Below are 27538 nucleotides of genomic sequence, written 5' to 3' on the forward strand. Positions count from 1 at the left end.
TATGTGGGGCAAGAAGGCTGACCCCCTTCTTTGTGGCAGCCCCTCAAATATTGGAACACTGCTATCATGTCACTTTCCCCCCACCCACTAAGCTAGACATACCCAATTCCTGCAACCGTTCTTTATATGTTTTAGCCTCCGGTCCCCTAATCATCTTTATTGCTCTTCTCTGAACTCGTTTTAGAGTCTCAACATCTGTTTTATATCAAGGCGACCAAAACTGGATGCAATATACCAAGGGTGCTCTTATTAAGGCATTATAAAGTGGCATTAACACTTCATGTGATCTTGATTCTATCCCTTTGTTAATGCAGCCTAACATGTATATATTAGGTTGTCCTGCCAGGATTGGTGAGAGTGTGATATTCTTCTTGGTAGTTTCTTGATTAGGGTATGATTTTCCTACTTGTTTAAAAAGGTAAAGGCTTCCCCTACCCAGTCATGTGTAATGCTAGGGGGGCGGTACTCATCACCATGACTTGGCCAAGGGAGCCAGCATTTCCGAAGACTCTTCCATGGTCATGTGGCCAGCAGGACTATACACCAAGGGTTTTCAAACTTGGCAAGTTTAAGACTTGTGGACTTCAACTCCCAGAATTCCCGAGCGAACATGACTGGAGGAAGAATTCTGGGAGTTGAAGTCCACAAGTCTTAAACTTGCCAAGTTTGAAGACCCTTGCTATACACAAAGGCACACAGAACACCTTCCCACTGAAGTAGTACCTTTTTATCTACTCGCATTTGCATGCTTTCAAATTACTAGGTGGGCAGGAGCTGCAGGAAGGGACAGGGGCTCATCCTGTTGTGTGACACTGGAGTCTTGAACCTGGGTTGTCAGCTTTCCAGCTGACCTACTCAGCGTCTTTAACCATTGAGCCATCATGCCCCTCTTAATTGCTTAGGGTATAAATTATTTGAAAATAATCACATGAGCACATAACTCTGGAAAAATCAAGCCATTATTCCTGCGCATCTTGTAAGTCTCAACCCAAAGAGCCAACTCATAATTTTTTATAGGCTTTCTTGCTTTACTTCCTGCCACTTCTACAACGGTAGGATAAAGGTATTAATTACAACGACAAATTGCATAATCATATCTGCCAACATCCTCAAGCAAAGTCCATGTGGAATTTCAATCCAGTTTGTATTATATTATCCCACTGTGATGGAATCTGAAGACTAAAATTTGTAGCAAGCATGTCTACTGATTAAAGGCACATGCGTGCAACAGGCCCATGCACAAAATTGCACAAAATGCAAAATTTCAGAGCGAATCTCAACCAAACATAGTCACAAAAACCAATGTATATAAATACTGTGCAATGTAAACTCATTCTATAGCATTTGCTACTGGGTTCTGTTTCCTAGAGGCATTGCACACTTAAAACATTCAAACTACACTGGCTTAAGAAAGATATCATTTTCATTTAGCACGCTAAAAGGATTGTGCTAATGTGCATGAAAAAAAACAAAGCAATTTATACTGAAGAACTCTTAATGATGAGGCATTAACTATTGTTGCATATCCAGAAAGAAAATGATTGTACATGATATTTATATGAATACACATATGCATTGTTCACTGCCTAAAAACTGTAACTCCATGCAACTGCAGTTGAACACCGGTTATATTACTGTGTGTGCATGGTTGATATACCCCAGAATAATGAATCAAGAAGTACTTAATTAGTATAAAATATTTGTTTGATATTACACTAACAGTAGGTTTTCAACTTCTACAACATCCTGTTTCCTCTGTTTGTCACAAATTGCAGAAAGCAAAAAAAGAAAACTACAGAGTAGGACTTTTATTGTCAACAGAACATACCGTTTCATCAAAATTTAATTTTATGGGAAATTTTTCCTCTCATGCTTTATTTACAAGTTAAAAGCCTGTTTCAATGTTTAAGCACTGGGGAAGCCATACTTGGAATGCTGCGTCCAATTCTGGTTACCGTGATACAGAAAAAGGATGTTGAGATGCTAGAAAGAGTGCAACGAAGAAGATGAGGGGTCTGGAGGTTAAACTACACGATGAATGATTGAAGGAACTAGGCATGTCTAGTCTAATGAAGAGAAGGACTGGGAGTGATATGATAGCAATTGTCCAGTACTTGAGGGGCTGTCACGGAGAAGAGGGGGTCAAGATCCAATCTGGGATGGTCTGGGATGGTCACTGAGACTAGAAGTTCAGTCTTCTGAGTTTCTGGACTTGTGTTGGAGCTCATATATACTCAGGGAAGTTCTCTCTCACCAGAATATGACACATTCTGATGAGAGAGAAGTCCCCTGAGGATGGGCTCCAACACAAGTCCGAAAGCTCAGAAAACTAAACCTCTGATCTCGGTGATCGACCCGGATTGGATCCTGCAACCTTATCCTGGGACACCTACATTTGCCTTCATTCATATTCTCCAAAACACCCGAGGGTAGGACAAGAAGTAACAGAGAAAAGAGCATTAAAGAGAGAAGCAACCTAGAACTAAGTAGAAATTTACTGACAGCGAGAACAAATAATCAAACAGCTTGCCTCCAGAAGTTGGAGATGCTCCATCACTGGAGGCTTTCAAGAAGAGACTGGTTTGTCCAGAATGGTATAGGATCTCCTGCCATGGATAGAGGTTGGTTTAGAAGACCTCCAAGGTTCCTTCCAACCATATTATTCTATGTTCTAGAACAGGGGTGTCAAACTCAATTTAATTGAGGGCCGCATCAGGGTTGTTTTTGACCTTGGGGAGCTGGGGGATGTGGCCAGGAAGGTATGGCCAGCTCGATGTCCCTCATGTCTGGGGCACCTGTGATAGTCCAGATGCCCTCCCTCCCCGGCTATGTTTTTGGGTGGGACAAGCTCCTGTAGTGTTCTGCCAGCAAAAATGGAGCCCGGGGGGCGGTTGGCCACCCTGAGCTCTGTTTTCACTGGCAGAGGCAACACGGTTGGTCCTTCGCTGTTTCCAGGGGCCAGATCTTGAGTTGGACACCCCTGTTCTAGAACTTACCATGTTTAAATTTGATGAAAAATAGTTAATAATTATTTTTAATCCCCGAACACAAAAAGCAGCAAGCTTTTTGTGTTTGGGGAAGCTCAAAATTTGAAGAATCAGTAAGAATCAACAAGAACAGCATATTTAAATCCAGGATTAAAAGATGATATTCACCAAATAAATTCCTGGGAAACCACGTTTCATTTTTTTGTAGGTTAGGTAATTCCAAAAGACAACTATGCCTGAGTTCACATTCTACATTAGGCCTTGATTTGTACAACCGTTTCTCAAATTTGGAACAAGTGATAGATTTCATATTCTATGATACTCTGAATCAGGGATCATGGTTGACTGAGGAATTCTGGGAGTTGAAGTCCACAAGTTTTAAAGTTGAGCCCTCATCTTTCATTAACCATCACACAGACCACACATTAGAGCTTAATGTAATGCAGAAATTTGAACTCTTGATGCCATCTGCTGAATCTCAACCAGTACAACTAAGATAAGGAACTTGTAGCTGCCCCACATATTGCTAACAAGAGTTCTTTACAGGACCAGGTAAGCACAGCTATTGGTGAGTGGAAATTACAACATCTGAAGGCTCAAAGACTCCCCATCCCTTTAAATTAAGGTTACTACAGAATACAATGCAGAATTCGGATACTGTTCAGAAAGAATAGGAGGATGGATTTTAAAACAGTATTTCTCAACCCTGGAAACTTTTGGTCATGGGATCAAAATTCCAACAGTTGGCAACTGACTCATATTTATGACGGTTGCACTGTCTGGGGCCATGGGATTTCCATTTGTGACCTTCAATTCCCTCAACACTATCTAACTATTTGCAAAGTCTGCACTAACATTACTGCTAATCTTCTCCTCACTCCTTATCACCCATCCCCTCCCATTTGTGACTGTAGGACTGCAACTTTGTCACTTGTATCCTTGTGATTTATATGGACTGTTTCCTAGTATGATTTGATTGCTTATTGCACCCTATGCCTATTATTAAGTGTTGTATCTGATGATTCTTGACTCCTGACGAATGTATCTTTTCCTTTAGGTACACTGAGAGCATTTACACCAAGACAAATTCCTTGTGTGTACAATCACACTTGGCCAATAAAGAATTCTATTCTGACAAGCAGAGTAAATGGAGGGTGGTGGTATTCACTTAACAACTGAGTTACTAACTTAACTGCAGTGATTGACTTAACGACTGTGGTGACAAAGGTCATAAAATTGAGCAAAATTCACTTAACAAATGTCTCACTTAGCAACAAAATTTTGGGATTTGAATGGAGGACTACCTGCATTTCACCATTACTTTTAGATCTCTTTGGAATACCAGATGCTATCCAAAACTGCTAAAAAGTTTACTGTCTTTGTATCTTATATATAAGACTTTCCAGAAACATCTGTTTGGACATTTTTATGAAACAGGATATTCTCTTAAAAGGGCACTTGATTGCATTCAGCAGGATTCCCACAAATTATATTTACATTGCAATCAGCTATAATATAATCAAATATAATATAATCAAATATATACATATATAGGTATACATATGTACATAGTCAAACTGCTTAATGATAATTACCGGGGATGAAAATAGAGTCAAACAAATATTACATTATTCTGTTTTGACAATTTGAATGCTACGCTTTGGGTTTCTGCAAGGAGAGATTCTTATTTGATTTTTCTTCCCAACCCAATGGAATGCCAGAAAGAATGTTAAGTAAAATGTCCATCGGTAGCATAACTGTCCAAAATAACCACAGATCAAATCTGGTATGGGTTAGAAACCAGCAAAAAAAAAAAAGAAAAGGAAAAAAAGGTCAGATTAGAAAAAGAAACTAGATCAGGATAGAGACTACAAGGGAAATAAAAATAAAAATCTTCCAATTCATTCCATTGGATGACACAGCAAAGCAAGGGCTCAGAATATTGGTTTCTGCTCCAACCTTCCTTCCTGTTCACATGACCAAGAGCTAAGTTATCATTAGGAGAATGGAAAACATTTCAAGTGCCAAACTCTGCATGCCTGCTACAGCAATAGCACTTAGACTTACATACTGCTTCATAGTACTTTTACAGCCCTCTCTAAGTGGTTTACAGAGTCAGCATATTGACACCAACTATCTGGATCCTCATTTTACCATCCTCAGAAGAATGGAAGGCTGAGTCAACCTTGAGTCGGTCAGGATCAAACTGCTGGCAGTGGGCAGAGTTAGCCTGCAATACTGCATTCTAACCATTGTGCCGCTACGGCTCAATCTATCAATTACAACCTTCTGGTCTTCTGGATTTTGTTGTTGTTCAGTCACTAAGTCATGTCCAGCTCTTCAGGATCCCATGGACCACAGCACCCCAGGCCTTCCTGTCCTCCACTATCTCCCAGTGTTTGTCCAAATTCATGTTCATTGCATCAATAACACTGTCTCACCATCTCATCCTCTGCTATCACCTTATCCTTTTGCTTTCCATCTTTTCTGACATCAGAGTCTTTTCCAAAGATTCTTATTAGGTGGCCAAAGCATTTGAGCTTCAATTTTAGGATCTGTCCTTCCAAAGAACAGACAGGGTTGTTTCCTTGACTGGTTTGATCTTGTTGCAGTCCAAGAGATTCTTAAGACCACAACACCACAATTTAAAAGCAATCCCCTGGATACCCATTCCCAATAATCTGAAACTGGTCATATTATTTATGCAGTCATCCTCCATCTGATTTATATAGCCACCCATTAGTTGATGTGTATGAAAAGTCTATCCCAGGTTTTAGGATGGCTGGGGAATTCTGAAATTCTGAAATCCACCCAGCATAAAGTTGCCAACTTTGAAAACACTGGTCTACACAATGGATTATGGCCTTGGCTAATAAACTCTCATCTGGAAAAGTTCAGAAGAGGCTTCGGAGAACTGGTTCCAACTGTACTTAGATAGACAAAAAACGGTAGCCATTTTGGATCCAGTTCCATTCAAAATGCTAGCTTTCTTCCTTGAAGCTCTGAAATGCTTCATTTCTAGGTCAAGATCAGAGTAGCATCAAAATGCAGGTAGGCCTCAACTTGCAACCACAGTTGAGCCCAAAATTTCTGTTGCTAAGTGAAAGATTTGTTAAGTGAGTTTTACCTCAGTTGACAACTTTTCTTGCCAGTTGTTAAGTGAATCACTGCAGTAGGTAAATTAGTAACATGGTTGTTAAGTGAAACTGGTTTTCCCATTGAATTTTCTTGTCAGAAGGTCGCAAATGAGGATTTAGTTTAGTTTACTTTATTGTCACTGCACCTCGTACAATGAAATTAAATAATATCTTCAGTGTATATTATGACCATGAAAATAAACACAAACACATATCCTTCACATTTTATACGCTGAATTGAAAACCCCTGATGTTGCATTAATATTGCACTATACAGTAGAATTCAATAGAGTTACTACCCTGGGATAGAAACTGTTTTTTAGCTATTCGTCCTTGTTTTTATTATCCTTATCTGCTAGATGGTAATAGTTTTAAAAAATGATCACATGATCCTGGGACTGTAACCGTCATAAATATGAGTCAGTTGCCAAGCATCTGAATTTTGAGCATGTGATTATGGGGATGCTGAAATGGTGCAAAAAACGGATCATAAGTCACTTTTTTAATACTAGTTGTAACTTTGGATCATCACTAAATGAATTGTTGTAAGTTGACAACTACCTGTACTTCCAATAAGTCAATGCTGCTAGAGTAATGAAAGAAAAAACTAGAGACAATAGGAATTTTTTGTTTGTTTGAGACATCTCAATGAATCATACAGAAAGATTTCCAACAAATGCTCATCACGTTTCTCCATGTTGTATCATGTGAGTAAACAGTATTCAAAATGCAGAACTATAGTGGAACAGAACATCATCGCTGTCCGCCATTCAAATTTAACATTGTCTTTATTCATGGTAAAATCTTTGGTGTTTGAGTAGTATGTCCAAACAAAGTTGGTGATATCAGAATATAATAAACACGGGCACCTGAGGGGAAAAAAACAACCATCTTTGCCTGGCTTAATTGTGTGTATTATTATTGCTGTATAATCACTTAATAGTTTTAATATTTTATCTTGCTGTTTTACTATGCTGTAAGTTGAGTGAAGTCACTTGACAGTTAAGATGAGTGACATACATATTTAATAAATAAATAAGCATAATACTTGCACATAGCTTTTTCTCCCCCAATATCTTTCAACAAGTGATGTAGAACTATTAAAAAAAAAAGTACTGGTAATTATTCCCAAAAATATAATTCGTAGAGTAGGGATTTTATCAACTGCAACCATTTTCGCTTCAAACATTTCACTAAATAGTTTACAATTGGCCATTTTGAAAGTTTTCTCCAGCAGAGAAAAATTAAGTCCATAAAATGTTACAGAAAATCATTAAGTTTTTATATAACCAAGCAATCAACAATCTGGCTTGCTACTTAAACAACAACAAAAAATGACATTCAATAAAACCAGTGAATTTCATTATTTCCTTTTCTTTCTCCCTTCATTCAATTTGTTATAACAGAAACAAGAAAATGCATCTTTTTATTTTCTTGTTAGTGGGGAAAATGAAATATATTTTTTAAAAAAATACTGGTATTTCTTACTAAGAAAAAGAACACAAAGGCCTGGTCCTTACTTTATAATACATGGATTTCAATTCCCAGAATTCTGTAGCCAGCATGGTAAATTCTGGGAATTGTAGTCCACACATCTTGAAGTTGTCTAGCCTTAAAAACCCTGCTGAATCCAACACTATTTCTGAGCATTCTCAAAAACAATAAAATATCTCTAACTTCACTGTTCTGAACATTCCCAAGGATTTGAACATATGCTGAGATAATAATTGTATCCAATTTATTTCAAGAATTTTACTTTACCCAAGATGCTTAAAACCGCAGCCTTAAAGAAAATACTTTTGTAACACATTTTAGTCAAAATGTAGCAGTTTCTTTCTCAATACAAAACTCTGATGAAAAAGAAATCTAGTCATATGCTAAGCGTAACTTTTCATACAGTAGATTGAAACATAGATTGATGCAGCCAACACAGAAGGCCACTGTGAATACATTTTGTCTGGCAAGTGTTTATCTGAGTAACATACTGTCTTAGTATTTCACAGTTGCAACTGGATTTAAAATCACTTGCTAAACAACAACAATCCTCAAAGGCACTTTATTAAAGCTTGAAGGTCACCCAGGAAAAAAAGTCCTGAATTGTCAGATTCCAGCTGCTACCCCACCCCATCCAGGCAAGATGACAGAGAATCATATGACTTGTAAATTCCTCCCGTCTACATCTTTTGGGAATCAGAAAATCAGAGACCCATGGTAGCAGCAGGAGTGTCAAAGTACAAGGAAAGCTCTGGTTTTCTTTTATCTTACTAAACTCCTTTCAGAGGAAAGCTTGAAAGATGACATAAGATTTAAAAGAAGCTGTGAAGATTGTTGATTCAGAACCCCAAAAACCCCTGGAAGAGCCAGCCAAAGGGATTCAGGACCAAACCCACCAACTGTCCCAGTAATAGACTGTTCTCTTAAGCTGAATGAACAGCCGATAGGAGCATTTAATTGTCTACGTTCATTATTTGGGAAATTGTGCAAAACAGTACTTACACAGCAAAAACTATCAAGCTGCCATAGCACAGTAAAAAAGTTACAATTCTGAAACAATGCCATTCCTCCAACAAGACATTTGTATGCAATGGATTTTAGCCTTTGGTTCTATTACCCAATTAGTTATCAACATTAGAACGGTTTTAAGCAAGGTTTCTTTGAATAAAGACACAATTACCACCAATCTTTCAGAATGTCATTTTATCTTCCCTAAAGCAAAAGCATTATCAGTGCATTATCAAAAGCAATCGGCAGTGTCAAGGAATTAAAGCTCTTTCAAGAAGGCCAGAAAACATTTTCTGCCAGCGATAATTTAAAGGATGCCAGAAAAACACTAGGTTAATTTGACAGCCTTTTAACCAATGGCTGTAAGAGGCTGGGATAGTGATTTAAGGAATAATACGGATAATGACATGATAGAAAAATGAAATGGATTAGTTTTGCTTCATTTTACAGAAACATCCTCTACTATGCATGCTTGAAAAACAGTCTTTGGTCTGCAAGATTTGTACAGTCCATTCCACACATATATTTTGCAGAAGTGAAGAATGACACCTATATCTTTGTTAATCATGACATTTAATTTGGGGGGGGGGGAATGGATTAGACTGAGCACGTTACTACTGCCACAAGATAATCCACCACACCGCATCTTCCCTTACTTTCATCATCTTCCAACTTCTCATCAGTGCCTTTGCTGGGGTTCCGCATTTGTGAGCAATTTCCTCCACTCCTTGTCCTTGCCACTAATTATTTACTGTTTCACCTGTGCCAAAGATACACCAAGCTTCATTCATTCCATACAACCATTTCCTCTGCGTAATTATATGGGCAAACAATCCTGCCTCTGTTGCCCCTAGTGTCATCATGAATGCAAAATAAATAGCAGGATATGGAAGAGAGAGCATGCACCCTCTCCTGCCTCCGAGCCTTTCAAAAGGGACCAGGAGCTCCGAAGCCTCCTTATCGCCCAAGAGCACAGATGTCACAATCATGAAGAACACAAGGCAGCACCCGCAGCCAAAAAGGAGAGGACAAACACTGATGTACTGTACCTCTTCTAGCAGCGTGACGGTGTTCCTGCAGTTCTGTAGCCGGGTGGTAAAACTGGAGGTCGTCGGGGAATTGTAATCTTCCGTCGTCTCAACAATAAACTCCGACACAGTGATCTGGTCCGGCATGATCCTGCCCCAAGGGGACAGTCAAAAAGCCACAAGGAGAAGAAAGGGGAGACAAGGAGAAGAGTGAGAGCATTAAACACAAGGCAGGGCATCAAGGAGAGGAGATCAGCTGGGCTCCTGACTGCAGTGGGAGCCTGCTGGAAAGAGAGGCGAAGCAGGATGCCCTTCCGGGTAGAGATTATACTAACTAGGAGTTGGGGGGAGGTATCTCCCCTGGGCCACGACTGTCTAAGACCAGCTCTTCTTCCACCATCCAAAGTCTCGGCAGGAGCTGCTCAGGTTGTCTCAGAGCCCCTATCACCTCAAAGGGGGGGAGGTGCGTCCCAGGCACACCCCAACTATTCCCTCCCCCCAAAGATCTCCCCAGACTTTGCCAACAAGCTGCCAACCCAGTGCCAAGTCCAGCCATGCCCGCCTCCCTCCCATCCTTTTGCAAAAATGGCAAAGTGATCCCTCCTAGTTCCAGAAAGCCACTGGAAGGAGGCAATTGGGAAGGAGAGGAGTGGGATGGGCAGGAGAGGAAGGGGCGCTTCACCAGGATCTCCTCTCCAGCCCCGGAGAGGGAGGTCGCGCTCCTTCCGGGGTACACCAGCTCCTTGGCATCTCCCCTTCCCCCACCCCACCCCAAAATAAGGGAATCCATCGCTAAGGGTCGCGCCCCCTCCCCACCCACCACCGCCAGATAGAAGGACCAGGAGAGGGAAGGGAGCTTCTCTGCAAGGGACGGACCCCACCCCCCCACCTCTTTGGCGGGGTTGCTGCAGGAGGGTCTCCCCTTCTGCCCAGAGCTACTACTAACTTGCGCAGGCGCCCCCTCTGCCCCTCCGCTGCGCCCCCAAGATGGAGCGGGGGGTTGGAGGAGGGACCCGGCGAGGGGGAGAATCAGCAACAGCAGCGGAGGAGGAGGAGGAGGAGAAAGGAGACCCCCGACTGCAATCCCCCCCGAGCAAGACCGCCGAGCCTGCCAGTCCGCCCGCTCTCCAGACGCGCCTCTTCCTCCCTCCCTCCCCGCGCGCTCCCGCGCCGCCTGCTGCAGCCGCCTCCGCCAGCGGGCGGGCGGGTAAGGGGGGGGGCAGCAGAACGCACGCGCGTGTCTGCCTGCCTGCTCGCCTGCCCCGCCTACTACTCCGGAGTGTGTGTGTCGGGGGGGGGGAGGGGGAGGGGGGAACGACGGCCAGCGAGAAAGAGCGCGGGCGTAAAGGCGCAGGCGCGCCCTCCTTCGGGTTCGCTGGAGACTTTCAGTGGCGCACGCGCTCTGGTGGGTTTTTGTTTCAGAACGATACAGAGAAGGGACGGAGGAGGATTTACAACGCGCCCCGCCCACTCCTCTCGCTTCGTCTCCGCGCCTCGCGGTCACGTGAGGAAAACAAGGAAGTGGCCGGCGCACGCGCCGCGTCCCTTCCCCCTGCGGCGGAACTCTGGCGTGGGGGAGGGGGGGCGCGCGGGGGCGCGTGGGGGGGAGGAGTGTGAGGGGAAGGGCGGCGGCGGCAACAGCTCCTCCTCCTCCGTGCGCGTGCCCGCGCCAGCCCCGACTCCGGGGTGGGGGCAAAGTTTTAACTCCGGATCAAACCAAACCAAATATCACCGGTGTGACTGGACTTTGCTTTGGGAGAAAGGTCGCAAAAGTGCTTTTGTGTGTGTGTGTGTGTGTGTGGCAACTGGACTTGCTTGTTTTTTTTCTTTGAAGAGGTTTCACTTCTCATCCAAGAAGCTTCTCCAGCTCTGACAGAATAGTGAGGGAAGAAGGGACGGATATCCTGTCAGAGTTGAAGAAGCTTCTTGGGTGAGAAGTGAAATATCTTCAAAAAGAAAAAACAAAACAAAGTCCAGTTGCCTCCCCTGCCCCCCCACAAAAAGCACCTTTGGGACACCCATGACCTGGATAACTGAGAATCTCTAAAGACTCTTAGGAAAAAAGTCAAAAAAGAGATTGCAAAAAGCCCGAAGGCTTTGGGTTTCGTTTGTTGCTTTTATTTGGGAAAGAAGAACATCCAAGCTGAGGTGAGGTGGATTTGCTCAGTTCAGAATAACAGACTTGGAAGGGACCTCAGAGGTCTTCTAGCCCAACCCTTGTTGTGGAGTCTCCTGCTTGAGCAGGAGGTTGGACTAGAAGACCTCCAAGGGCCCTTCCAACTTTATTCAGATTGACTGATAACCCTATATAATATTTCAGACAAAACAGTTGTCCGGTTCAAGGCATAAACTACGGAGACAGATTCAGCTAAAAAGATTAAATTGTTGAACACAATGACTGGAGGAATTCTTTTATCTGAAAGAGCCAATTCGGTCTAGCAGTTAAGACATCAGGCTAGAAAGCAGGAGATAGAGAAGTTCTAGTTCTACCTTAGCAACAAAACCTGAATGGGGGATTTTGGGTCACTCACCAGGAATTTGGGACTTCTAGTCTTGCCTTAGCCACGAAAGCTGGCTGGGTGACTTTGGGCCAACATTAGGGGACTGTGACTTCTAATACCACCGTTGTGGGAACTTGTGCAAAAAGATACTCCTCTAAGGACGGAAACTCATGAATTGAATTAAAAACAAAACTGGTGCAAATAGGGGAGGAAAGAAAAGGCCACAAGTGACTTAATTCTCCTTTGTCACATTGCACTTTCTCTTTTTAAAAATAGGCTGACCCACATTTCCTTTACAAATGTGTTCCTTTGTTTATTGCTTGGGGAGTGGGGCAGGATGGCTTGAAAGACAAGGGTGTATTCAGCTGGACCTGCTCAGCTGAATTCAAAGAATTTCAAAGGGTAAAAGTCAAAGTGAGATTAGCTGCGCTTTGAAAGGCTTTTCAGGTTCCTGTGAGTAGAAGTAGCCATATAGGAACATTTAGAGTAGAGGTCTCCAAACATGGCAACTTTAAGATTTGTGGGCTTCAGCTATGCTGGCTGGAGAATTCTGGGAGTTGGAAGTCCACAACTCTTAAAGTTGCCAAGTTTGGGGACCCCAGATTTAGAGAAATGAGGCTGCTGTGAGGGTCAGACTGATTCCGTTGCAGAAGATTGCAAAAATGGGGCAACTCCAGCATTGATCATCCAAGACAAAGGAGGAACTGCGTGTGCCACCACTTCCCCAAGAGTCTGGAAAACTCGGTGCTCTCGGAGCTTGGTGGTTTTCTTGCAGACATTTCATTACCAAGCTACGTAACATCATCACTTCCCCAAGTCCACACCTTAGTACTCTTCAGAAAAGAATTTGCATTAATTGCCAGGCAGTGGAGCATGACAGGGAAACGCTAAAAACGCTGCACCCATTCAACAAAAAATAAGGTCAGCGTGAGTGTCTTATTGATTCAAATCACTCTTTGGCTAAAGAGAAAATGTCACAGATTTTGCACATTTGTGTTTGAATTGGAAGAAAAAGGATAAGGTTACTCTTATTGGCAAAGCTAAGGATTTGACTACAAGATGAAGCAACTTCATGGAAAAGCTGCAGGGGGAAAAAAAAGGTGTAACTGAGGCATGTTAATATCACAGATATGAGAGAGGCCTGCCCTATATTACTCTTACCTCGTGAAAATGCAGTGTTTGATGTGGGGATTTCCTTTGGCCCCGCTGAAATGAGTGTGTTTGTGTATGTGTGAAAAATGATCTCCCACCATCTGTTGAACATCCTTCTACATGACAAAGTGAACTAATATGAGGGGTGGTTCTTCACCAACCACTTGAAATACACTTGGTAATAAACCCTGTTCTTTACTCACCGTAGCATCTCAGGCCAGGACAAGAAGCAATGGGTGGAAATTCCTCAGAAGGAATGCCAAACCTGGAAATATGGAGGACCTTCCAGACTGAGAGAGCAATTAACCAATGGAATAGCTTACTTCCAGTTGTTGTGGATGCTTCATCGCTGGAGATTTTCAAGAAAAGATTGGATAAAACAATTTCTCCAGAATGGTATAAGGACTCTTGCCTTGGGCAGGGGGTTGGACTTGATGACCTCCAAGGTCCCTTCATGAATCATTGCTTTTAGGGCTGGAGTGTCTGAGGACAGAACTATGTTACTCACAACCTAATCAGGAGGACAAACAGACTAGGAAAGGTATTGTTTAACTCCCTGCTATTTTAGTCTCTCAAATTGCCTTGGGCAATTTAGATTTCCACATCCTTCACCTTTTATTCCCCAGTGGATTTTCAATCAAATATGTTTCCCTGGAATGTCAGTTAATTTACATGCAGACTCTGAGTAAAGCAAGGGGATGCAAGGGGAAGGATGGAAAGTTTTCTTTTTATCCTTCCTGTTCTGTGTGCAATTATAGGAGTCCCCTTTATATTCATCATAGCCTTTGGTTAGCTTGCTCTCTCTGCCCCATTTTAATGCTTCGAAAAAAATATGTATGTCTCAATAGTTTCAAATTTAATAAAGCAAAAAGGAGGTTTAACCCTATTTTCTGGCATCCTTTCTTCATGCTTTCATAAATAATATTAAGATTGGAATCTGGAGAATGACAAATACTTTGTAATTTAAACATCTGTTGAAATCCCACAAATTTCAGAGGGATTTAGACTTACCAAATATTCTTATTTTGGAATTACAAATTCAAAAGGGGCTGTAACTCAAACATTCCAAGTTTAGTCCCATTCTCTGGTGTTTGTAACTAGATCTGGGGGAAATCTAACTGAAAAGTAGCCAACTAATTCTTTCTTAACTTAATAACCTTTGGATCGGTTCAGTTTCCACTCTCATAATCCTCCTCCAGCATAGCTGGGGTAAACAACAGTGAGCTGGATGGATATTAAGGCTTTTGTTATGCTTTGTTATTTTGGTTCTGTACTAAAAATTACTATTTTGGCAAGTATAAAGTGATGGAATTATAGTCATTGTTTTTGCCAGTATGAAGTCAGGGAACATCAGATGGCTTTAGCACTGTAAACAATACAGATGTTTAAGCAGTTGTCCTAAAATAAATTATTATGCAACTGACCTCATGGCAGTTACTAAAACAGGTAGCTCTCGACTTACAACCTCCATTGAATCCAAAATTTATGTTGCTAAGCGAGACAGTTGTTAAATGAACTTTGCCCCATTCTTGCCATCATTGTTAAGCGAATCGCTGCAGTTGTTAAGCTAATAATATGGTTGTTAAGTGAATCTGGCTTCCCCCGTTGACTTTGCTTGTCAGAAAGTGGAAAAAGGAGATCACATGACCCCGAGACACTGCAGCCATCGTAAATATGAATCTGTTGCCAAGCATCTGAATTTTGATCATGTGACCATGGGGATGTTGCAATGGTCTTAAGTGTGAAAAACGGTCATAAGTCACTCTTTTACATGCCGTTGTAACTTTGAATGGTCACTAAATGAACTGTTGTAAGTTGAGGACTATCAGTGAATAATGGATAAAGGTAGAAAAGGAGGACAATGGGCAGAAAAATGAAGATCCTTCACAAAGGACACATCACATCCCAGTTTTAGGCATCTCATTCTTTGCTATATCTTCTGTCCTAATGGCTAATTCAACTCGTCCTGTCCTGAATGGTTGCAGGAACTGGGCCTGGCTAGTCTAGTGAAGAGAAGGACCAGGGGAGACATGATAGCAGTCTTACAATATTTGAGAGGCTGCCACAGAGAGGAGGAAGGGGTCAAGCTATTCTCCGAAGTACCTGAAGGCCAGAGAAGGAATAATGGATGAAAACTGAACAAGGAGAGATTTAACCTGAAAATAAGGAGAAACTTTCTGACAGTGAGAACAATCAACCCATGGAACAGAAGGTGCCCTTGGAAATTGTGGCAGCTTCATCACTGGAAGCTTTCATGAAGAAACTGGACTGTCATCTGTCAGAAATGATGCAGAGTCTCCTGCTTGGGTGATGGGGTTGGACTAGATGACCTACAAGGTCCCTTCCAACTCTGTTAATCTGCATCTGTATCAGAATAGAGGATGTTCAGGCAGGGGATCTTCATGCCTAAACCAGCCACTATCCACTGGTGTCCACTGTGGGATCTTGTCAGGGGTGGGATTCAATTTTTTTAACAACTGGTTCTGTGGGCGTGGCTTAGGTGGTGGACATGGCTTGGAGGTCATGTTATTGGCTGAGTCTGGCCAACTCAATATCACTCATATTGAGGCACGCATCTCCTCGCCTGGCCTCTCATGAATGTGGGGATGCTGCAACAGTCGTAAGTGTGAAAAAGGGTCATAAGTCATTTTTTTCAGTGCCATTGTAACTTTGAATAGTCATTCCACACAAGCAAAGTACCAGCAAAGAAGGGGAAAAAAACTCCAGAGACGTTCCTGAGACAGGAAGTCCAGTCCTGCCAAGAATGTAACAAGGGTTAACAGAGAGGCAGTTTCTGTAAGCAACTCCAGAATGTTTCCTTCCTGCCTTCCTTACAGGATTAGGCCAGTAATTTCTTCTAACAACTGGTTCTCTGAACTGCTTAGAAGGTTAACAACCAGTTCTAGCAAATAGGTGTGAACTGGTAGAATCCCACCCCTGGATCTTGTGCATTGTAAACCCTAAGTAGAAGCCCTATTCAAACCTTTGTGTGACTCAATCTCGTAGCATCTGGTGTGGAAAATGGCATTCTGAAATGCCACAACACTGCTTGTGTACCCAGAGATAGTCCTCAATTAACAATAGAAACTGGGATTGGGAACTCCATTGCTAAGTGACATGGATACAAGGTGTGATATCACATGACTGACTATCAATTTATTATGGAAGTTAACAATGGTACTGGAAAAAAAAAAGGGGGACTATCGGTTCTTGTACTTAAGGACCACAGTGATTACAATTTGGGCGCTTGGCAACCAATATGTATTTACCACAATTGCAACCTGATAGAATATTTGTAGCTCATGGCTGGACTGGTGTCCTTGGTGCAGTACCAAACTAGGTCTAACACTGATGATGTCACCTAATTTGGTAATGAAGTATCTGCAAGAACACAACCAAGTTCAGAGAGCACCAAAGACCCCACAGTTGCAGCCTACCAGGATATTGTCTCTATTTCACATCCAAAATGTATTTACGATAGTTGTAGAGCACCTTCATAGAAAGTCCATCATACCATTCTGAAGCACCATATAAAGACAAAATAAGAGCAGGCCTGAAATGTATTAGACACTTTACCTGTTTTGAACCTTTTACTGTGAAATGTAAAGAGGCATCTTCATTTTAAAAACAGTTTTCAGATGAGAAGAAAGTGATTTCGATCACAGCAAGATAACTTAGCATCATTATATCCTGATAACTACTACTGTGCTGTTCAATGCTGCCATCAGCAACCTGACAGTATATATTTCAAATGCGAGACTTGATGTGTCCTGCAGAAGTGAATTTAAATGTCTATTATGGGACAAATTCCCTATGTATGTATTACTTCCTCTTATTTTCCCCACAATAACAACCTTGTGAGGTGAGTTGGGCTGAGAGAGAGGGTGACTGGCTCAAGTCACCCAGCTGGTTTTCATGCCAAAGGTGAGACTAGAACTCACTGATTCCTGGTGATTGGCACAAAGTCACTGAGCTGATTTTCGTGTCTAAGATGGGACTAGAACTCACAGTCTCCTAGCGATTTGGCCCTAACTCATCCAGCCAGCTTTCATGCCTAAGGTGGGACTAGAACTCACAGTCTCCTAATTTTTAGCCTGGTGCCTCAATCAGTAGACCAAACTGGCTCTCTAATGCTTTCATCGTGTTTTACCTGTACTTTAGCTGTGGGAATTGGACTTAGACTTTAGAAGGCATCTCACCATTTCTCTGCCCCCACCCCCCTTGCAAAACAAAAACATTAAATTTTTTATTTAAGTTCAAATAGTAAGAACTTTCACTGAAAGTTCATTACAGTAAACTTCTTAGAGAAGAAAGTGGGACCATCAGATAAGAATCTTCAAATTTAATATCCCCATCCATGCCTTTTCTCCATATTTCTGTTTCAGCCTCCTCTGGATAGAGTTGGCTCCAATCCTTGCCTTTAATTAAACTTGTCATTAGATGGCTTGCATTATTTACTTTGTCTTGAATTGGATTCTTAGCAAAGTACAGCTATGAATCAAAAGTGGACTCTACTGCAGGGAAGCCAGAGATAAAAATGTTTAAAAAAACCCTCAGGGTTTTTTTGGGGGAAGGGTGTGGCTCTAGGATGGAACAGGTACAGCCTTTTTGGTGGCACTAAGAATATATTTTCCCGTTGTTTTTTGGGGAGTGGACAGTAAACAAATGATAATTTTAAATCTCTGTAGGCAGATTCCAGCAAAGCCTAATGAAAGTCTTGTCTTGGTGTTCAAGACTAACCTTATCCTGTTTGGAAATACCTCTTTCCTGTTACTTAGAACTCTGTCAATACAATTAATCCTCAAGTTATGATTGGTTGCTTAGCAACTGTTTGAAGTTATGACAGACCCCCCAAAAGATACTTATGACCCAGATTTTAAATCCTAGCTCTATCTGAGGTCACATTACCACATTCTAAGTGAATTTTGGGGCATTTGCAGTGTCCTGAGGTCAAATGACAATTTACATTGCTTTTTTTCCCGAAAATCAGCATTTATTTCTGATTTCCTGCAAAAGAACACCCATCATGAAAAATGGCTTTGTTTATAACAACTGCCCCAAAGAAGTTGTGAACTCAGGCATGGTCACATGACGACCTGCTTAATGACCACCATGACTTAAAACTGTAACAGTGGGCAAAAATACAATTGTAGGTCTACTTGTTTTGTAGTCTTGTTTTCAAAAATATGTGTACCAATTAACCATCCTTTATGCAATTAGTCTGATTTTCTTGGTTAGCCTGACATGCTGAACCCTCAACTCAGCTGAGCTCATAAAATACAAGTGTGATTGGTTTCTTTGTAATTTGATTTATCATGTAAAGGGAGCCATAGTCTTATGATTATTTTTCTAGGCTATTTTATGGTGAAAAACATCCACTGTGTTTATTCAGCATGGCTAATTTGGTTACCGAATCTTCCCATTTTCTGTGTTTACACAATACACTGAACAATGAAACAACCAAGTGTAAAGTAAACAAACCTAGAATTCTGCATGAAAGCAGAATGAAACCATTCAACCCATTTGGGTAAGGGGGTTGTGGGTCTACCAAAAAAACAAAACATGTTTTTTTGAATTGTGGATGATCTCATTTCCAAACTAAAATTCCTTTGTAAAGTTCAGCATGCCATATATGTCCATACTTAATCTATAAAGAGGTTAAGAGGACAATGGAGCCCAACCTTTCTTTGCTAATCAATACAGTCATTGAGTTTTGCCCCATTTTACGATCTTCCTTTCCACAGTTGTTAAGCAAATCGTTGCATTTGTTCAAGTTAGTAACACCGTTGTGAAGGGAATCTGGCTTCCCCATTGACTTTGCTTGTCAGAAGGACGCCAAAGGGATCACGTGTCCCCCGGAACACAGCAGCTGTCATAAATACGAGCCAGCATCCAAGCGCCTGAATTTTGATCACGTGACTGTAGGATGTTGCAACAGTCATAAGTGTGAAAAATGGTCATAAGTCACATTTTTTCACTGACGTTGTAACTTCGAACAGTCACTCAATAAATGATCAAGGACTACCTATATTGACTCAAAACAAGGATTTGGGCAAACGTATGAGGTTAAAAACTGGTTGGCTTGTTTGTAGTTGACTGCATCATATCGTCCAATGGTGGGATTCAAATTGTTTTATTACCGGTTCTGTGGGTGTAGCTTGGTGGGCACAGCGTGGCTTGGTGGGCATGGCAGGGGAGGGACACTGCCAAATCCCATTCCCTTCCCACCCACCTAACCTGCTTTCCAGTTCCGTTCTCCTGTGCAGGGCAACAAAAGAAGACCCAGCCGATCAGCTGGGACTCAGGAGGCAGAAAATAGATGTGGGAAGGGCTGGTCAGAGGTGTTATTTGCCGGTTCTCCAAACTACTCAAAATTTTTGCTACCAGTTCTCCAGAACTAGTCAGAACCTGCTGAATACCACCTCTGATATAGTCCCAGCACATCATATTGCTGTGCTTTGCTTCTTCATCATTCTGTTTAGCGTTGTCAGCTTTAATCATTTTGAACATTTTTATGATCTGGCTGCCTTGTCTCATCTAGAGTTCTCATTTTTCTGCAAAAACATCATAGCCATCACTCATTCATGTCTCTACCAAATCTTTCCAGTGCTAATACATATAACCTTTAAGCTCCTATATGCTAAATTCATGTTCCTTCTGACTTCTCCCACGTTTGCTGCGATTGGCTGATCTGCACTGATGCTAAAGTAGGTCATATTCAAATTCCTCAGGAAAAAAGAATGACATAGGCTATGTTTTGCACAACTGTCAAGCCGAAAAGGAGGCATTCACATTTTAGTCTACTGTGGGTATGTGTGGTTTTGTGTGAAGGGAGAAAAAAAAAATTATGGGCCATTTCATCTCCATATATTAAGGCCACCACAAAATTTTAAAAAGATGTTGAAATAGTTCTAGAAAGAGTGCAGAATAGCAACAAAGTTGATTCAGGGGCTGGAGGCTAAATGCATGAAGTTGCAGGAATTGGGTATTTCTATTTTAGTGAAAAGAATGACCAGGGAGTGATGTGATAGCAGTCTTCCAATATTTGAAGGGCTGCCACAAAGAAGAGGGAGTCAACTTATTTTCCAAAGCACCAGAAGGCAGGAGAAGAAGCAATGGATGGAAACTTATGAAGGAGAGAACCAACCAAGAACTAAGGAGAAAATTTCCTGACAGTGAGAACAATTAAGCAAAACTTGTGCTTGCTCCATTACTGGAGGTTTTCAAGAACAGATTGGTCAGTCATTTGTCCAAAATGGTATAGGTTCTCTTGCTTGAGCAGAGGGTTGGATAGAAGACCTCCAAGGTCCCTTCCAACTATGTTATTCTGTTAAATAAATTTCAGCATATGACCATTTGTTCAGCAACTCAGGGCTTCCCCTATTCCTGAGACACTCCGTGTCGTGCATAATGACCAGAGGGGATATTCAGCAGGTTCTGACCAGTTTTGGAGAACCGATAGTGGAAATTTTGAATAGTTCAGAGAACCGGCAAATCCCACCTCTGACTGGCCCCACCCCCATCTATTCTCTGCCTCCCGAGTCCCAGCTGATTGGCTGGGTCTTCTTTTGTTGCCCTGCACAGGAGAACGGAGCTGGAAAGCAGGTTAGTGGGGTGGGGAGGGAATGGAGATTTTGCAGTATCCTTCCCCTGACACACCCACCAAGCCACGCCCACCAAGCAAAGCCCACACCACCAGGCCACGCCCACAGAACCAGTAGTAAAAAGTTTGGAATCCCACCACTGATAATGACTGCAATGGGGAGAGCTGGGATTGCATGCGTGCCTCGCTTAATGACAGCGACAGCTTAATGACTGTAATTCTGGACTCAACTGAGTTCCTAAGCTGAGCACTACCTGTATTGCTTTCATCAAATGGCCAGGAATTTTGAGAGAGCTGTAACCCCAATTAATTGGAAAGAAAACATATTGAGGAGAACTGGACTAGTTTCAACTCAGTCCTTAATACTAGTCCATTTTACCCCAAATTCCCATCATCAGGGTTGTCTGTACAGGTGGGTCAAAAAAATTCAATATGGTGACCACAGCCATGCTGTCAAAACCAACCACCTTTCTCATAAGTATCATAACAGAGATTAAAAACATACCCTGGTTGTAACTGACCTTTTGAATTTTTTGCCCATCGCCTTACACTACACCTGGAAAATCAGTCTTGCTTTAACAGATTTAAGATATTCAGCTTCTGTTGTTGCAGAATGTTTTAAAGGAGCAGAAATGTTAACAATCTGTTTAAACTCTTAATCATAAAGTCTAACTGGAAAACATGTTCCCTATGAATATTCCAGCTTGATTTAAAATGGGTAAAATTAGGACATTAATGTTGTGTATTATTTCCATATGATAATCTGTTCTTATAATAAGGTAATTCATGTAAAGAAACAACACACCTATAATCCACCCTGGTATATCAGCATTTTCTTGAGAGACGGGAAGTTTCCATCTTAGGTGATTAATTCACTAAGTGCTTTTTCACATCAATTTAAACTCACTGTAGGTGTGGTATAGCTTAGAAAGGAAATGTACAAATACAAAATATTTTCAAGTGCTTTGTACCCCAGGTTCTGTATATCTGTACATGTTTAAATTCTCTTTATTTTATGCAGTCTCTCTAAACTGCTGTCTAATAGGAAATTGTGTAGGACAGCTGCTTTTGATTTCATGAAATCATACTTGGAATAAGTCTTCCTGTGCTAAAATGGAGCTTCACCATAATAATATCTCTAGCACTTTATTGGAAGTTACAAAGTAGGTATCAAGGATCAATTGGAGATCAGTATGCAAGAAGGGGTCACATCGATATCTATATCTATATCTATAACTATATCCAGGGATGGGATTCAAAATTTTTAACAAATGGTTCTGTGGGCTTAGTTGGTGGGTGTGGCTTGGTGGTCATGTTATTGGCTGGGCGTGGCCAACTCAATATCACTCACATTGAGGCACACATCTCCTTGCCTGGCGTCTCATGACTGTGGGGATGCTGCAACAGTTGTAAGTGTGAAAAATGGTCATAATTCACTTTTTTCAGTGCCATTGTAACTTTGAATGGTCACTCCACACAAGCAAAGTACCAGCAAAGGAGGGGGGAAAAACTCCAGAGACGTTCCTGAGACAAGAAGGCTAGTCCTGCCAAGAATGTAATAAGGGTTAACGGAGAGGCAGTTTCTGTAAGCAACACCAGAATGTTTCCTTCCTGCCTTCCTTGCAGGATTAGGCCAGTAATTTCTTCTAACAACCGGTTCTCTGAACTGCTTAGAATGTTTACAACTGGTTCTAGCAAATAGGTGCGAACTGGTAGAATCCCACCCCTGACTATATCTATATCTATAACTATCTATATCTATATATCTAATCTACATCTATATATATCTAATCTACATCTACATCTATATATCTAATCTATATATCTATATCTATATCTATCTATCTGTAGATATATATGTAGATATATACAGGCATCCAGATGAAACCTAGCTTCCTAATAAATGATAGCCGTCCGTTTACATGGATCCAAGCCACACTAAAAGCCTCCAATATAGGAAACACAAAGTTGCCAGCCAATCAAGACAAAAAAAACCACAAAACAGACAGAAGATATTAGAAACACCAATCAAGCAGAACACAGCAAACTCTAAGACCAATAAACACAGACCAAGACTCCCAACCAATCAGGATGAAGAAAAAAACATTTTGGCACAGCAGTAGGCTAGCCCCAAATTTAAAACAGAAATGGCTGTGAAAGCCTGACTCACAGACAAACACAATACAGAAGCCTGATGATGGCAGATGGGATTCTGCTGAAATGTTGCTACAACTTTAAAAGCATAAACGAAACTACAATGATGTGGCAGAAATGAAACATTCTACAACAAAGCTGAATACCATACATGGAAAGTACCAACAAACTGAATCCAAAACTTAAGATATATATATATATATATATATATATATATATATATATATATATATATATATATATATATATATATCAAAGCATCTGGGTGTCCCATATCAAGATCTATTTATCTACCTCTGTTTGAAATATCTCTTTGACCCCATCGTCTTAGGTAATTCCATTTCAGAAGACAGGAAAAATATATAAATGGATGGTAGCAGTAATATTCATTAATGTCAGTCCTAGGCTATGGAAAGAAACCTTAATTCATTTGCCGCTTAGACTCAGCTGAGGCCATCCATTTCATTTTAGATAGGTCAAGAAATCAATTGCCTGGCAGGTCACACGCTTGGGGCCATTAGCAGATGACACTCGTTTTGCATAAGCATGTCCTCCTTCCATCCATAGATTTCATCTCTGCTTAACCCCAGAGATTTTCAGATGCTATCAAAGCAGTCCCTTGGGGCAAAGCACTCTGGCTAATTTAGTCCTATAAATGTCTGGGAAAAGCTTCTGTCCCTTGATCTACCTTCATTTCATGTCCTTTATTGTTTTTTGGATCTTCACTTTGTGTTTTTCATTTTGCAGACATGTTGACTTCTACTGCTATTTTTTATTTCTTCCCTAATTGAGAACTAGTTGTCATTATAACTTTTACTAGATGTGTTTCAAGAACTTTCGCTTGCCATAAGCTTTTTTACCCGTCGGCTTCTCTTGTGCTGGAGCTGAACTAAACATCACTGTTGTTGTCGCAAAGGCGCTTTTTCAAGAGGCAACTGGACTTTCTGGTTTTTCTTTGAAGATGTTTCACTTCTCATCAGCTGAAGAAGCTTCTTGGATGAGAAGAAGCTGAAGAAGCACCTTGGATGAGAAGAAGAAGCACCTTGGATGAGAAGAATCTGAAGAAGCTTCTTGGATGATCTGAAGCAGCTTTCTGGATGAGAAGCGAAATGTTTTCAAAGAAAAACCAGAAAGTATAGTTGCTTCTTGAAAAAGCACCTCTGGGAAAACCATGACCTGGATGACTGAGCATCTCCATAGACATCACTGCTGTTTTTAACCATTGAGTCATATCCAGCCATAGGCAAATGCTCTCCGTGCTACTTTGACAAGCACAGCTTCTTTCAATTGTTGGATGTTCAACTTTGCATCAGATTTGATGTTACCAAGCCAGTCTGTCCTTGGTTTGCCCCTTCTTCTTTTTCCACTAACCATTCCTAGCACATTGACTTTTCCAATGAATTTGAATGCATAACACAGCCAAAATAAATCAGATGTAGTCTTATGATTTTTAGCTTCTTGTGATGTGTCTGGTTTTATACGAGTTAAACACCTCTCTGTTAGTTATTCTGGCTGTCCATGGTATTCTGCAATAATTTAGTCAGCACCACAGTTCAAAGGCGTCAATTCTTCTTTGATCAGCCATTCTTAGTGTCCAACTCTCACACCCATACATCATTATAGGGAAGACTGTTGCTCTAACTAGCCTGCTTTTTGTATTTATATCAATGTCTCTGCTTTTCCAGAACCATCACTAGGAATTGAAAGTTGAAGAGCAACTAAGATGATTAAGAACAACTAAGATGATTAAAGGCCTGGAGACTAAAACATATGAAGAACGGTTAGAGTATTTAGATTTGACTAGTCTACTGAAAATAAGGACATGGGAGATAAGACAGCAGTATTCCAGTATTTGAGAGGCTGCCACAAAGAGAAGAAGGTCAATTTATTTTCCAGTGCACCAGAGGGAAGGACAAGAAATAATAGATGGAAACTAATCAAGGAGAGAAGCAACCTAGAATTAAAAAAAAACTTCTCAACAGTGAGGACAATTAACCAGAACAACTTGCCTTCAAACGTGTGGGTGCTTCATTATTGGAGGTTTTTAAAGAAGAAACTGGACAGTCACTTGTCTGACATGGTATAGGATCTCCTGCTTGAGCAGGAGGCTGGACTAGAAGACCTCTAAGGTCCCTTCCAGCTCTATTCTGATTCTGAGACTCTAGAAAGAATGCAGAGAAGAGCAACAAAGATGATAAGGGGGCTGGAGGCTAAAACATACGATATTGAGGGAACTAGGCATGTCTAGCTTAATGAAAGAAGGACTGGGGTGACATAATAGCACCTTCCAAGGTCTAAGGGGCTGCCACAAAAAAGAGCCAGTCAACTTATTTTCCAAAGCACCAAAAGGCAGGACAAGAAACAATGGATGGAAACTCATCAAAGAGAGAACCAATCTAGAATTAAGGATAAATTTCCTGACAGTTAATTGGTGGAATGACTTGCTTCCAGAAATTGTGAATGCTCCAACACTGGATGTTTTTAAGAAGAGATTGGACAATCATTTGTCTGAAATATTGTAGGGTTTCCTGCTTAAGCAGGGGGTTGGACTAGAAGACCTCCAAGGTCCTTTCCAAATTAGTTATTCTGTTACAGCCAACGTAATCTTAAAAGAAGCATATACACATATTTTTGGTATGGGAAAGAGTCCCTTAATATTGCAAATTCTGCCAGTACTTTATATAAACAGCAGAAGAGTACTATGTCAATTTAAGCATTTTTTTTAAAATTTTAACATTTTTTTTATCAGCAAGCATTGCTGTTACTTGCTTACAGGAGCCACATCCAGGGGCACCTAACACTGAATACATGAACAACAGAAAAATCTCTTCCCCCCCCCCCCTTGACATTAAGTGCCTATTTTAGATACACATACCAGTTGATATGATATCAAAACTAAACAGTAACTGTAATCTGAAAGAAAGACGGAAGTGTTGGTAGACGAGGGGGTGATGAAAGAGAGACTTGGGCTTACAGTTAGAAGCAGAGGCGCAAGAAAACTATTTCGGGAACTGCGATGTGAATTTTAGAGTTTTCAAGGGGTAAATGGGGAATGAAAATAAAAAAAGACTCGTTTTGAATTAAACGATGCTATTCATATGATGAATGAACATAAACAAAAAAATAAAAAGTCCCATAAGTGTTTTTGCAAAAGGCATCTGGACTTGGTTTCTCTTTGAAGACATTTCGCTTCTCCTCCAAGAGGCTTCTTTAATCCTGATAGCCAGGATGTGAAGCCTTCTTCGTGGATGAGAAGAGAGGGGTTTTTTGGGCGTGCCTGTCTTCCCTTCAACCTTGGAGAGCTCGTCACCTGGAGTGGAAAGCTGGAGCCGAGTTAAGAAATGTCTTCAAAGAAAAACCAGAAAGTCCAATTGCCTTTAGAGAGGGGGGAAAAAAACAGCTTTGGGACAATTATGACCTGGATGATTGAGAATCTCCATAGTCCATGGATGGAAACTAACCAAGGAGAGAAGCAACCTAGAACTGAGGAGAAATTTTCTAATGGTGAGAGCAATCAACCAAGCTTTCCTACAGAAATGGATGTTCCATCACTGGAGGCTTTTAAGAAGAGACAGCTTTAAGACTTGTGGACTTCAACTCCCAGAGTTCCTCCTCTGGTCATGTTAGCTCAGGAATTCTGGGAGTTGAAGTCCAACAAGTCTTAAACTTGCCAAGTTTGAAGACCCTCAGTATATAGGGATTCCTGCTCCAGACGGGGGTTGGGTTGGAAGACCTCCAATGTCCCTTCCAGCTCTATTATTCTATGTTCTATGTTTTTTCCGAGATTTTATCAAAAACCTCGCTGAAATTTCTTGGAGGATTGGGATCTACTCAAGGGTCAAAGGAACGTCACCTAGCGTAGCCCCTGGGAAAAAACATCTTTATCCCTTTTCGTTCTCCGCTGTCCCTCAAAAGTATTAAAGGAAACCGATGTTTTGTATTTAAGTGGTGAGATTAAAGGGCTACGAAAATCTGAAAGTTGACTCTCTTAGCAGGTGAACCTGTCATTTCCAATGCTGCTTTCAACCATCTGTCTGCCCCCTCCCCCCCATAAAAAAAGAAAGAAATTGCCGGAAGGGGAAAAAAAATCCTCAGAAGTTGAAGTGAAGTTGAACCCAGAGCTGCAGATCACAAGCTGACTTTACTTGCTGATTCAGTTCTTGCCTTTGTGTTTTGAAGCTGTCATGCCAGAGCAAGTTACGCTGAACAAAGGCATTTAAGGCATTCAAAATTTGCAAGAACAATAAGCAATACTGTGCCTATTACTTTGGAAGGGGGCTGTATTCAGGAAAGAAAAAGGAAAATGCAGCAAATGAGAAATGCGTAAAGAGCTGGAGAGGGGAAAAGGAGGTGTGTTTGGCAGGGGTGGAAGGAAGATAATGGGATTGCTGGAATTGACTCGCTTTTCTGTTCTGCTTCCTCGATGCAAAAGGCCGTTGGCTACTGGTAAAATTATCAAGGGTAAATAACAATA

General features: G+C 41.3%; 1 protein-coding gene across 4 annotated transcripts in view; it reads right to left on the bottom strand.

Moving 5' to 3' along the window:
• The window catches only part of ASAP1 (ArfGAP with SH3 domain, ankyrin repeat and PH domain 1), a 184288-nt gene that overhangs the window by 99529 nt on the left and 57221 nt on the right, over window positions 1–27538 (bottom strand). For 2 of the 4 annotated variants that reach the window (XM_087931709.1, XM_026703669.2), the window contains exons 1-2: window positions 10601–10930; window positions 9676–9805 (exon numbers count right to left, since the gene is read on the bottom strand). In XM_087931709.1, the coding sequence (XP_087787835.1) occupies window positions 9676–9801 (126 nt within the window). In that variant the 5' untranslated portion in view covers window positions 9802–9805; window positions 10601–10930. Of the gene's footprint in view, window positions 1–9675; window positions 9806–10600; window positions 10931–27538 lie in introns of those variants that run through there. The other 2 variants (XM_026703670.2, XM_026703668.2) reach the window with 1 other exon arrangement.

Source organism: Pseudonaja textilis, chromosome 3 (assembly GCF_049901715.1).
Source record: "Pseudonaja textilis isolate UNSWEBS1 chromosome 3, rPseTex1.2, whole genome shotgun sequence".
In the NCBI taxonomy this organism is placed as follows: Eukaryota; Metazoa; Chordata; class Lepidosauria; order Squamata; family Elapidae; genus Pseudonaja; species Pseudonaja textilis.